The sequence below is a fragment of the Gossypium hirsutum genome, chromosome D05 (assembly GCF_007990345.1).
Source record: "Gossypium hirsutum isolate 1008001.06 chromosome D05, Gossypium_hirsutum_v2.1, whole genome shotgun sequence".
NCBI lineage: Eukaryota > Viridiplantae > Streptophyta > Magnoliopsida > Malvales > Malvaceae > Gossypium > Gossypium hirsutum.
In genome coordinates this window covers 6968975-6983021 of record NC_053441.1, presented here as the reverse complement: position 1 = coordinate 6983021, position 14047 = coordinate 6968975, and the positions used below count along the sequence as shown (strand labels likewise).

The window sequence follows — 14047 nt, the reverse complement described above, 5'->3', positions numbered from 1 at the left end:
TTTACTGTGTAGTATGTGTGATATGCTTACCAAGTAATAACATATTTGTTCTCAATTTATCGAACTAGGATAAATTATACATTGAGGTTTCATGCATAAAATGACGGGGATGTACGCTAGCAGCTAAACACTGCAGTAAAAAGTTGATGATCTTTACTCTGTTAATATTTGAATATCTGCAATGGGAACCTGGAAACCCTAATTATTTACTGATTGTTGAAATTGTTCGTTTGGAAATTTCTTGAAAAGCTAATCATAGGTTCTTCTCTCCATCGGAACAATAGGGCCGTTATGCTCATTACTAAACTTGTTGAAGAGATGAAATATAACCAAGGTATATCTTTTTTATCAGAGGTTGAATCGATCATCAGAAGAAGAATTAGACCAAAAATTAGGATACATTCTAGAAATATAAAACTTCCATCGCAAAAAAACAAATGAAAGGCTTTCATAAAAATTTTTGAAGAATCGAGAATGAAGTTTTCATTCTGTACATGCCAGATCATAAATTAGTAACTGCATCCAATCTTCAAAAAAAAATCTCAATTGTTTCAAACTTTAACAAGATTTGGAAAGAAAAAAAAAACAAACACAAAATGAATTTACATGGGAACATCAAAATTTTATATAACACATAAAAATGTCAAAATTTATATAAAATATATAACATCTTAGACAGGAAAAATAACATCACGAACATGACATAAATTTTGGTCTAAAAGACAATGGCAGCAGTGATTCTCATGCACGCCGGTACTCGTCTCCGCAATCCCCAATCACTCTAAGCAGATCTTTCCCTCTTTGCGCAACTTGTATGCTGTTCACATCCTCCTCATCCAGAACAAGTGAAAAGATGGCATTTGTGTCTTGGATATGTTCTGACAAACCAAGTCTAACACCTACCATCGATCCTGCTACTGCTGTCTGTAAGTCAAACAGATACTTTCTCATATTTCAATGCATCAAACTAACCCCAACCAAAAATAAACCCTTGCATGTAAATTACCTGATCTAGTATGTATTTAACAGCAACAGTTGGGATTGTGACTCCATGCTTAGATGCTACTGTTTTTAGAGTCTTAAGCAAAGTTTGGAATAAACTCCATCCTCCCCAAGCATCAACCGTCTGCCACATCCATATTGACGTTAAAATACTACCAGCAAAAGATAAAAGGTATATAATATATTCACTCTGAAAAGACATATTAGTACTAATACATGTTTATCAATGGAGTCGATGTGTTTTTAACAATCGCAAACTGGTTACATAGAAGATGAAATTTTGATGAGAAATGACATATAGAAGACAAACTTATTCAAATGCTTTCTTAAAAATATGCGAAAAAGGAAAAAGTTAGTACCCTTTTGTACTTCTGCAGAGAGGGAGTATTTAACGGAGGGCCAGCAAAGGGAATGGTCAAGTTTGTGTCAAGGAACTTCTCAGATAATAGACCGCCCATTACCGTTCCATACCTGCATTTGAAATTCTCATCAAACTACTAAGGTAGAGCATTGCCTAGTCATCTAGTAGAGATCAATAAACATAAAATCAGTGTAAGCATGAAATTAGGCCATTATCTAAGGATGCCGTATTGATTGAGTATGCACATTTGGCCTCAAATTCACTACTTGTCATTGGAAGATTTATCCTGGTTAGCTGGTTCTATATCTGCAACGCCCAAGCTAAAGGCAGACAAGATGTCTGTGTGGGGTAGGGGATATATATATATATATATAGAGAGAGAGAGAGAGAGAAACGTTATCAATTTAACTCCTGTAAGCTGACAGAGCTCTGCCATTTTCTGCTGGGGGCGCATGTCAACAATTGAATGTTGCACCTGATGGAACCACCATATATATTATCAGCAATGCCACAGACAATATAATTTACCAAGGAAAGTGATAAAATTAATACCTAATTACTACTCGAAAATAAATACCTGATTACTAACAACAGGAATTCCATTCTCTAGTATTATTTGCAGCCTTTCCGTATCAAAATTTGTCAAAGCAACAGTTTTAATTTTACCTGCACATTGATCAGAGTAGTAGTTTGATTAAATCAAGAATTGCAGGCTACTCAAAATTAAAACTAGAATAGTAGAGAATGAATTCTAACCTTCCTCTTTCAGATCAGTAAGGTTTTTTAGAGCATCAAGGTAGCCAGGATTCGAATAATCCCACCTGTTTCAAATAGATACAAAGAAACATTCGGTACTCAGTAGGAAGGAAATTAACAAGTCGAGTCTCCTTATCAAACAAATATGAAAATTCTTCAAAATCAATACAGGATTGTTGATGTTGAAACTTCATTATAATTAAGAATTGAATGATAGATGAACCAAATATCACTAGAATGCAATACATAGTCTATAAAAAATTTTATATTTGATACAGTAAGAAAGTAAATTGAGCAAATACTTTCAGCCAATTCTGTCTACCTTAATAGACAACAATGCTGAAGTCAATAATATATTCTGTAACAAATAATGCGAGCTTTTACCTAATGCCATTACTAATCAGAACAAACAATATAAAATCAACAAGAGACTTTGAAGCTTCTAGCTCCCTATCCCCTTAAAGAAATATGGTTCTCTGTGAAATTAAAAATCAAGCTTGCATCATCCTATCAAGTTTTGAAGGGAGGTTTTAAATTTCCGCAGCAAGTTACTCTAAGTGGAAAGAAAGTGTGACAGATACTTAATAGTACCAGTGAAACTGAAGCATATCCAATGAAGGCACATCCATCCTCTTGCGTGAGACATCAATGTTCTCCCTGACATAGCCACTTGTCATCTTTACTGGTGGAGGTACCCATTTAGTGAGACTGCATGAATAATGCAACAGGGTAAGGAAAACCAACAAAATTACTCTTCCCAAACTATTTTGGTCCACAAGCTTTTATTAACCCAACAAAATTAAGTAGCCTACAAAGTAGAATAGCACAGAGTAAACTAGTTTAGTGCCCAAGAAAGCTTTTATTAACCCAAATCTAGCAGAAGAACATAAACATTGTGCTGCTTATGGATATGGCTACGACTCACCCTCTGACTTTTTCCAAGTACTCTGGTGGACGCTCCCGACGCACTCTATTGATAAAGATGCCATAAAGATCTTCTGCAGGCCCGTCTGCGAAACCATAGAAGCTTAACAACGAAAGAACTCGTAACACTGTAAGAAATTCGACTTACTGAAAATTCACATATAGACCTTTTATATGCTTCAAATACTTAAAAGAAGAAAGTCCACAATCAACTAAACTTGTCTAGACTCATGCAAAGATCTTTACCATTAAAAACTTGGGTATCCTAATTTCACAAACAATCATTTCCACTTTATAAACTTTCTACTTAACCAAAACAGATGCAACAAATGCGCCCAACAAACATATGCAAACACTGGCGCACATACTACATATTTCAAAGTAAGACATTCATTTACAAAAAAGTAAAAAAAGCAATAAGGGGATTACATATATCAGCCATATCAAAAGTGGTAAGTCCAGCATCAGCATATCGAAGCATAGCATCAACAGCATTGTCTCGATCAATTCTACCCCATCCCCCACTTGTTTGCCACATCCCATTTACAACTCTACATATTTCCAATGAGTCAGTTCCATTCTTAACTATGCTTCTTCTTTTATCTTCAGTAATGACACACTGAATTTGGTTTGGGGTCAACTTTCTTATTGGACTACACCCAGTTTTTGCTTCCCATTTAACCGAATTCAAAGTAAAGTTGCTTAAAGAACTCTGTAAGAATTCTGCCATTCAAATTGTTTTTCACCTAAAAAAGCATCCAATAGTGCCATATTCGTATGCCAAAAATATAGAACATGAGGCATAGGAACGTGGCAAATGAAAGAACGTGGCACGTGGATTTAAGGAAGCTATCTTTGTTGTGTGGTCAGGAAAATTAATAAAACAAACCAATTAAATAACGCCACGTCTACGGAAAAAATTGAGCGTACAGTGGTCGGCCATGTCGAAGGTGGAGAGACCGGCGTCAGCGTAGCGAAGCATGGCTTCAACGGCGGCGTCTCGGTCGATTCTGCCCCAACCTCCACTGGTCTGCCACATGCCGTTAAGGACTCGACATATTTCGAGCGAATCGTTCCCGTTCTTCACCGTGACTAGACGACCAGTCGCCTCCTCCGTTGTTGCGGTGGTTGTTTTTGAGCAACATTTCACTGAGTTGGGGCTGAGTTGTTGCTTGGAGTCGGAGAACCGAGTTGAAGTGATGAGTTTAGTGGAGTTTTTGGACTTGAAGAGGCTGACACCGGTGAAGACAGTGGATGTGGCCATTTCTTGTAAAACCAAAAATAATGCGTCTCCAAACTCAAAACTCCAACGTCCCTTAAAAATGTATTTACTAATACAATTTTATATTATTTTAATATTAATTAGAATTCTAGAAATATGCACACTGAAAAAGAAAAGCAAATTATGACCTTTATAAAACATTTTATTAACATTTTGTCTTAACATAATAACATCAACTCAAAAAAAGTTATGAAAATACTTTTTCATAATTAAAATAATTTATATTATTAAAAATATTTTAGTTTTTTAAATATACATATAACCTAAATGAACTAAATTAGTAAAATTTTGTAATTTACCATTCATAATTTTATTATACATATTTTGTTACTTCCATCGACTATATAGTAATAATAAATTTGTGATTTCTACACTTATAAGCACTTGTGATAAAATTTCTGGTTAACATTAAAACTTTTGTTATCTCAAACATTATAATGATATATAGTTTGAAGTACTATTCATAAAAAATTGTAAAAAATTAAACATTAACTTTTATTAATATTTATATATAATTAAATAAAAATATCGTTAATTATTTAAAAAATTATCCATCCAGCTCGAATTAGAAAACACTTCATTTGATCGAGGGGAAAGCCGGAGTCCTGATGGAATGGAATTAAGGGACAATCCATTTATAAGGGCAGTGAGTTGTTGGTAGGCTCTGTTTCTCATCTGTGCTGCGGATGGAACCATCACAAGATGAGCAGAGCAGTATGAGACTAACTACTCTGTGAAAAATGTTCTCTTTCCAAACTACTGCCTCAAGTTTCCTGCTAACATATATATTACGATTGCTATTACATTGTCTTTCCCAAACTTTCCCAACGAAACCACCAAGGTCTGTTCGAAATTTCTATAGGCTGGCTCATTACAAGTATACTACTCCATATGCAGCAAGCACCATCCACTAATTTTTTTGTTTTGCTTCCAGTCTCATGATCCTCCGCTCCATCTGCATTCAATGCAGCCGAGGCAATAATAATTAACAACCTCCAACCACCACCACACAATTATTATTACTGTTATCGATCTCCTATGCAAAGTGTATCATGTAATAACCTCATAATTTATGCTCAATGAAGTTCAAATTCAAGACAATAAGCTATCAATGCGCTAAGTAATAAATTTCCATAAATGCAAACTCTGCTTACTAATTAAGGTTAGCTTCTAATGATTGATACGCTCAACATTACTCATTGTGGATAACTATGTCTAAACACTTAACCTGATTTATGACGTATGGTCTGTCATAAAGAGACTAAACTCTTCTTGCCCCGGGACCTCAGGACATTACGGTTCAGAAAACAAAACCAGAAAGGCATTACCAAAATGACCGAAGTGATCACAAACTAATGCAAGGCCTAAAATGGTAACCAGCTTGATTGGATCTGAACTTACTCTCTCTGTGTGGTTTATTTTCATTATAATGTCCATAAAAATTTCATATAATGCAACTGTCATAAGAATTGAAGTTGAGTTTATACCTGGACAAGGACCTGCAACTTGTTCTGGGTTTGAGTGAACTCAGTCTTTGTCCAGTCCAAGGCCAGGAGGAATCTGTAATACGGATATTTATAGAAACACATGGCACATGCTTAAATAGATAATTCCTTAAAACATAAGCAGAATATACAGCATAAGGACTGAATGATCTCGACCAGATAAATGCAAGTGGGACAAATAAAATCAAACACCAGAAACACCTATTTCAATGAAAAGATTAGCTATGCCATAAAAGTAAAAGCATGATCATAGTGCAGCGTTGATGAATACACATGTCAACATTTTCTCACGTGGCAGCACATGTAGATAAAAAGATCAGTGAAAAAAGTGCATTCAAGAAAGTTTCATACTTTTGCTTCTGCATCTGCTCACAGGCCTGCATTAGATCCACACATGCGAGTCTCACGTGCTCAGCACCAATACTGTTTAAATGCATTTGGTGGGGGCAAGGGATATTAGCCACTCAGTAATCCGTAAATAATGATTGCATAAATTAAAACTAAACTACATAAAAATATCATACCTTAACTTTCAATTTAAACAAGACAAAGTAAATATTACTTTGGACATAAATGTTTTTCTTAAAAAAGCTAAAGCTGCATAAAATGAAGCATCACAAATCCTTACAAGATCAAATGTTCAATCTTTTAATTATTTTCCTGTTTCTCTCTCTGCCAACTGGTCTTCCAACTGCAAAATCTAATGATGTATATTGATACGTAAGAAAACGCATGCTGGCTATACATACTTGTTTGTCGCCTTTTGAATTTTATTTTTGGCATATATGGATGCTTCTATTTAATCAACATCCTATTTCAGCGGAGGTGCTCCACATCTTTTGTTCATTTTACACTGCATCTGCAATGATTTTAGATCAAAGGGGATAGATAGGCAGTGATTCTACTAATGTGTTAGTTGTGCATTTTGCCATACCTCGAATCTTCGCTGCAGACCTAAAACACATGCCTCACCTATAAATACATGCACTCTTTTCTTAATCAAGGAACACATTATTCCACGTTCAACATTAGTTTTAAGCATACAATGAAGAACTCATTTACTACTACAATTTTCTCTTAAAAGAAAAACACCATCAGACAAAAATTTCAATCAATATTCTTCATCTGGCAAACATCCTATAAGATGAACTAAACCAGGATTCAAATTAAGGTCAACATTACCGGGAGCTTCTCTCTGTTACTTCTGCAGCAAGAGCAGCCAACTTAGAAAAATCCACTTCAGGGAGATCACTGCAAATATGTAGCCCCATTAAGATAATCCAAATAAAAGAAAATTAATTTCTTGAGTTCAAACAATTTAGTAACAAAATACATGGAGCTTGCAAGTTGTGCTAAGATGCTTTCCACATCGAGGCAGTACGTATTGATCAACTGGACAAAATGTTCAGTTCTTCCAACCATTTTCAAATGTTGAATATGAGAAAACTGTTCATTTATAATTCCCTGTGAAGAACAACCATAAAACCACACAGATTCAATAGTAAGTTAATGCAAAAATGCCATAAATACTTGAGCAAGTGCATGTCTACAATAGAAGCTATAATCCAAACAGGATAAAAATATATAAAAGAATTCAAAAATTTTTAATATAATCCCCAAAATTTTACCTACAATGCTTAGACATCTGATTCAAGGTCAAATGGAAAATTAACCAAAAGCCCCATGCATAGATAGCATATTAAATCCAAAGGACACTCATGGCACCAAAGATACTAAAAAAATTTTAAAAAGGGAAGAGAAACCAAGAACCTCATTGAACAGTGATTGCACATATTGTTCAAGCAGTCCTTTGACAATAGACAAAGCCATTTCTGATGCTAATTAAATGAACACAAAAGCCATTTCTGATGCTAATTAAATGAACACAACTGAAAATGGAGGAAATATTCTATCCAAGGTGAGAAGAAAAGGTCTTTGCATGAGATGCACCCCCTTAAAGTGACAATTTAACAGGCAAAATGTGTTGCAAACAAAAATGTGTTGTCAGAAAACACGAGTTTAGCACAGCGTTTCACTGATAACACCAACAACACCTAATGACAAATGTCAAGAAATTCTCTTTGTCCTCTTGCATTGAGAGTTTCTGGCACTTATTACATCTTGTCTCGTTTAGTGAGAAAACACCTGAACTGTTGTCAATCAAAAGGTCTTTGGATAACTTTGAAATGTGGGGTTAGCTTGTGATCATTTGTAACTGATAAATCAAGAGCAAAGCCTTTTCCTGGATATCATACAACACATTAAGAAAAACAAACCAAGGACTCCAAACACATCTTGAAAACGATGAAGGTTCTAAATTCCAACTCATAACTGATTATATGCAACTCAATATATGATATTTAACCAAAAGATAATGGTTCTAACCATGATGCAATTAAACACAGTAAAATTTTTTGCCATTGAACTTCCAAAATTTATCACCCTATAAAGCACTTCCAATCTAATCCTGCTTGGCAAGTTGACAGGCATTGGGGGTCCACTTTACACCTTATTGACACGTAAGGTGATACAGCATGTCCATGCCACATGTTCAAATTGAAGAAATATTTAAACTGTCAACTGGGCCCCATTATTCTAATCATAATGTAACAGTCCATATACAGTTGTCTTATTTATTGTAGCTGCAATAGACAAAATAGTATTACTCAGATTCTTCGTTAAACATCTCATTGATCAAAAGCAGTTCAAGTTCACCCAGGAGCCTATCCCACAACTCTCAATGAACCAATGGAAGCTAAATTTGGTTCAAAGCCAACTTAAGCTAGTATATGATCAGCTAGTTCCTTGGAATGGGTTGAAGAATTAATCTCAGCGCAGCTAGAGTTTCAACAAGATTGATGAAGGGGCTAGCAAAATACTCTGCTTAACCTAGATAACATCGAATTCAGTCCTAAGTCCTTCCCTAGGAGATCAAATACACCAGGCTGATATATATCATGCAGTCCTACATCATGAGCAGAAAAACACGAAGAAATATTATCATCAGTTGGTATAACAAGCTGAAAACTAGCAACTTGAAAACACTTAAATGGAAATACAAATTAACATTCATGTTTTTCTATTTAAGATGTAGGCATGCATCTCGTATATTTTAACTTTTATTACACAAAAGTAGATGGAGGTGACATCAGTTTCTATAAAGATGTTAATATCCACTTTTCTTTGTTTATTTGAATTTCTATATGGAGATGGGTTTTTTTTTTTTGTCCCTGAGACACCATTTTTTGAAATTTAAGGGGTTTTTTTGGGAAGAAAAACTTAGGAATTTAAGTTATTGAATTTCATATTACTTTTTCAAACTTAATACTCTTTGAACTTTAGTATTAAAGGTGTTTCAATTTTGCATGTAAAAACAAATCCAATTTCCTAATGTTTATGGTTTACTTCAGAAATCCACGGCGGATTTTTTTTTTTTTAAATGAAGCTAGAAAGGTAAAAGCTTTTGAAATACTTCAGGCTCTTTAACAAAACACCTGGACAAGAGTGCTCAAAAGAAACGATTCAATAGTGAAAAATCAGAATGCTAATGAGCAGAAAGACAGCTACTCCGCATGAAAAGTAACTTTGAAATCATAACCCCTTTCGAATATATTGTATAACTTCAAAAGCACCCAACAAGCTTGACCACTAGTATCAATATGCAATTAACAACGGTTAATGGTAAGCAGAAAACTAGGTGGTAATGGCAAATTGTTACATTTTCCTTCCTTCCTGATGACGAAGAAACAAAGCTCCCCTAAACGAGAGATAGCTCTACCCTACTGAAATGTTCCTCCTTCATGTTTAGTATGAACCTTCCAAAGTTTTGTTGAAATAAACCCCGGAATTTAGGATTTCAAGCAGTGATTTTTTGAAACAACTCACAATGCCAACTTAAAGGATCTATAATTGACATATTCATATTAATAAAATTTAGAAACGATAAACTCCTTACTTTTTAGTTGCAACAAATAGCTCTTACAACTTAGAAACATTGTTAGTGATCATAAAACATAGTATTCATTGCCCACTTCATTGTCCAAAGCTTAAAATTCTAGATAAATGAGTTTAAACTTTATGGGGCTTAGTATGATTTGCTACTTTAAGGAACAAGATTCATCATTTACCATATGCATATACTCGTATTTGGCATTCACCTATGGGTAAACATAGATCTAGAAAAGTCATCAGGGTGACCACTCACAAGATAAGAAGAAACATTCCCATCAAGAAACCTGGCATGCATTAACGTATCATGTATTACAAACCCTATTTCCAAACCTGAGATTAATGCCGATGCTCCAACAATATAAATAGGCCTAACTGGGCCCTTCATGGTTTCCAGCTGATAGAATTGGTGATAAAAATTTTCCCTGAAATATCAAGAGACGAAATTGTATCACTAAATTGTTAGCATTTTGTTTGAAAGAAGAGTAATTTAACACGTCAACAACTATGAGCAATTTCACATTCATATATCTATCACATCCGGGAAAAGATTTAAAAAAAAGCAAGCAGTTCATCAATTCGTTCAAAACTTTATGATGATTTTCACAATCCATAAAGTATTAGCAATTAAGTTGCAATCAAACAACAGAGATAAACGATGAAAAATACAAAACCCAAATTGCATTAAAACAGCTAAAAAGTAAATTAGAAAAGGAAAATGGGTTACCTCATCATGCATGAACTGAATCAACACCCAGAAAGCAGGACTTTCAGGATACTGAATGCCATTGTCAATAATTGTTTCTTGCATGGAAGGGTTTACAATTTTTAACTGCTTTTTTCTTAGCTATGGAAAGGTTTTCGTTTAAAGAGCAAAGAAAATTTTTGGTGAAAACTAGATTAGTTATTGCAGCCAAAACTGGCTAAAGGACAAAAGGGGCTTTCATCTTGCATAATCTTGGTCGGTTTTAACATGAAAGACTGAGAAGGCTTAATGTTAAAATGATAATGAAAAATAACAGAAGAAAAATGCTAACTGGACTGTAAAGAAAGACCCAATTTCCTTGAAGCCCGATTCAGATGAACCGGGCTCCATAAAGTTTGATCAAGTTCCGGTTTCTCAAAAATGGGAAAGCCGGATTCACTACCTATTTATTCCATAGGATTTATAGTAAATTTAAAGCTGACATAAAACTGTTGTGAAATGTTTGTTTAATTTAAGAGTAAGTTTAAATTTCTAAATTTTCAAACACGGAAAATTAGAAAATAAACTATAATGATATTGCCTTGTGTTTTTTAATACAAATAAAAAGATAAAAATAAAATTGTTTCTACAACCAAACACGCCCTTAACTTTGCATAAATAATTTTCTCTATTCCACTATCGTTTCCTAGGTTTATTCCATTGCATAAGGATCTTAGGTGGTCGACTTTAAAGCTCTCGTTAACTAAAACAGGGAAGCTTTTTTTTCTTCACAACTTCTTTCAAGTGAATCACTCAAAATTAATTTAAATATGTGCAGTATTTACTAGAGATCGTGTTTCCCATCAGTGCCAATAGAGGTAGTTAAGGGTGTCCGCAACGGCCCGGTTTCTCTTCAAATAGAAAATTTTTCATTTAAGTTCTTTAAAATTTTAAAAATTTTAAATTAGTAAGAATAAAATTACAATTTCAGTTCCTTTAGAAATGATAAAATTTTAATTTATTATTTTAAAAAATTATAAAGATATAAGATATTAAAATAATAAAATTACATTTTTACTATTATAAAAATTATAATTTAATTTCGATTCCATAAAAAAAATTCTAAAATTATCTCTAACATTCAAAAGTTATATTATCAAAGTGCTGGTTTATTGGAATTGCAGATTCTGCACACATACATAATACATATTTAAATCAGGAATTTAGATTCCCATTAATTATCATGCGATAAAGAAGACCAATAAAATAAAATAATGATCCTTCTGATTCAATTCAATTTCTTGATTAAAACCTACACAATATGCATCAACTGTTTAAATTGACTGAATTTTCTTGAAGAAATAAAACAATTCAATAATTAAAATTACGGGTAAATTATATTAGTAGTTATCTAATTATTAGTAATTTTTTTTGGTCACTAGTTTGCTAACGGTGGCAGTTTTTTAAAATTTGCATAATAGTAACTTTAACTATCAATATTTATAAATTATGTCAATTTAATCTTTATTCTAAACAAATTTAACCCTCAACATTTATGCATTGTGGAATTTGATATTTTTTGCAGTTTTGTTTTTCTTTATGACATTGAGAGTTAATTTTAAAAGAATGAAAAAAGATGAAATTTATTATCAGTGTTTTCATTTTTTTGCATATTTTGAATAAAATTTTGTTGATAAATTTATTTTTCAGCTTTTTAGGTGAAATGGTTATAAGGAAAAGCAAATTTGCAAAAAAGATCGAATTACACAATATATAAATGTTGAGGATTAACTTTTTTTAAAATTAATGTATAAATGTTGAGAGTTAAAGTTACTATTATGCAAAATTTAAAAGTTACCACCATTAGTCAACTGATGACAGAAAAGATAAATTTGAATAATTGAATGGCTATTTTGTAATTTTCCATAATTAGATAATTATTATTGTAATTTACCCTAAAATTATTTAGCAAAGAAGTTGCAAAGCAAAGACTGACACCTCTGGAGTATTTCGAAACTGTTAAATACATTTTTCCATTAAAAACCGGCGAAAATCTATCTACTTAACTTTTGAATTTAACTTTCTGTCCTCTAAGAATGAAAAACATGTGAAAATCGAAAGTTGATGCAAATTTCAAAGTGGGTTGGCAACATTATTTTCATGACTCAGTTCAAAAGGCGAAAACAAAATCACTTTCTTTTTATTGGATTTGATGATTTTCTCATTCTAACTCCAAAATTACTATTCGCCATTAATTCTATTGTAAACAGTAATCAAATTGTATGCCTCGTTGAAGTTAAAACATTTATTTCGTGCTCCCTTTTGTTTTAGAAGGAGTTTGGTGTGAAAATAAAATAAAAATATTTTACGAAATGATTGCATAAGAGCTTGTTCATATTTATCTATAAAGAGAAACATCCTTATCCAGTTATAAAATTAACTTTTCAACAATAAATAGATTTCAAAGTGGACCCAATTGGATTTTGTGGATAAATTTGGAGCATTAACGTCTAATTTTAAGTGTTGTAACGTAGGTTTGAATAAACGACAAATCATTCTTCAAACAAAATTAATTAAAAGAAAAGAAAAACTGAAATTGAAAAGGCAGAAAAGACAGGTAAAGGACTTTGTGTATTGTAATACGTGTCGAGGGAAGGCTTGGTTTCAACTTGATAATTATCTCTATTGAGGTTTATATTTTTATTTAACTTAGATCTTGGTAATTATTTTTTATTGATATTTGAATATTTTTGTTATTCACGTTAGTTCTTGAACCGGGTAATTGTTTCCATATTAAAGCATAACTCGATAATTATTCTTACATTAGACTTGAATTTTAATATTTTTAAGGAAATATCACAAACTAACATTGAAAAATTTCAGGGGGACAATTACCAAGTTCAAGGTCTAACTCAAATAAAAAAGTTTAAGTCCTAATGTGAGAATAGTTATCAAGTTTAAACCCCAATTAATGATTTAACATTAAATTAAATTCCCTTTGTCTAAAACATTTTAAGGTAAACTATGCCATTAGTCACTAAATTATGGGTAAGTTTTCATTTTGGTCACTTAACTAAAAAATTTACAAATTGATCATTAAACTATTAAGAAGTTTTCATTTAAGTCTTTGGGCTGTTAAAATTGATGCTATATAACTTTCTCTATTTGCACTACTTATACCAATCAAAAGCTCTATTTCCCCTTCTTTTTAATAGTTTAGCTTTTTTTTTTCATAAAACAGCATTGGAAATCATGAATCTGCAAATAAATTTTTAAATAACTTTTTTCTCCGAATCTCCAACACTGAACGCCAAAATTGATTTGGATCTAACATATATTCTTCTACCCATCGATGAGTGCTGATCTACTGTACTAATCATCGAATTGTCACTTGAAGCTCGTTGGCACAAATTTTTAAAAGAAAATACTTAACAACCCAATAACTTAAATGAAAATTTTCAAATAGTTTAGTAACTAAATTGTAACATTTTTTAGTTAAGTGACCAAAACAAAAACTTACTTATAATTTAGTAACTAATGGTGTAATTTGCTCAAGAAATTCTCACCCGAATCCCTATTTATTA

General features: G+C 32.6%; 2 protein-coding genes across 10 annotated transcripts; both read right to left on the bottom strand.

The window, feature by feature from the left end:
- Window positions 1-601: 601 nt before the first annotated feature.
- LOC121217656 (flagellar radial spoke protein 5) lies at window positions 602-4422 on the bottom strand. Its single transcript, XM_041093428.1, has 9 exons — window positions 3974-4422; window positions 3045-3129; window positions 2711-2827; window positions 2120-2184; window positions 1941-2029; window positions 1759-1838; window positions 1362-1473; window positions 1007-1126; window positions 602-924 (listed from the first exon to the last, which is right to left on the bottom strand). Exons 1-9 carry the CDS (start codon window positions 4305-4307, stop codon window positions 742-744), a joined length of 1185 nt encoding a protein of 394 aa, XP_040949362.1. The 5' UTR covers window positions 4308-4422; the 3' UTR covers window positions 602-741.
- Window positions 4423-4796: 374 nt separating this feature from the next.
- Window positions 4797-10911, bottom strand: LOC121217657 (histidine-containing phosphotransfer protein 2). Of its 9 annotated transcripts, none has more exons than XM_041093429.1 (8): window positions 10506-10897; window positions 10112-10203; window positions 8216-8795; window positions 7164-7294; window positions 7013-7081; window positions 6182-6253; window positions 5813-5885; window positions 4797-5280 (listed from the first exon to the last, which is right to left on the bottom strand). In XM_041093429.1, the coding sequence occupies exons 3-8, from the start codon at window positions 8318-8320 to the stop codon at window positions 5236-5238; spliced, it is 495 nt and encodes a 164-aa protein (XP_040949363.1). In that variant the 5' UTR covers window positions 8321-8795; window positions 10112-10203; window positions 10506-10897; the 3' UTR covers window positions 4797-5235. The 9 variants fall into 9 exon arrangements, 2 of the variants coding, with proteins under 2 accessions (XP_040949363.1, XP_040949364.1); XR_005913805.1 differs by lacking the exon at window positions 4797-5280 and adding an exon at window positions 6580-6689 and having other exon boundaries at window positions 5817-5885; window positions 6765-7081; window positions 8497-8795; window positions 10506-10911; XR_005913803.1 differs by lacking the exons at window positions 4797-5280; window positions 5813-5885 and adding exons at window positions 6459-6689; window positions 6765-6802 and having other exon boundaries at window positions 6178-6253; window positions 8497-8795; window positions 10506-10906.
- Between the last annotated feature and the right edge of the window lie 3136 nt (window positions 10912-14047).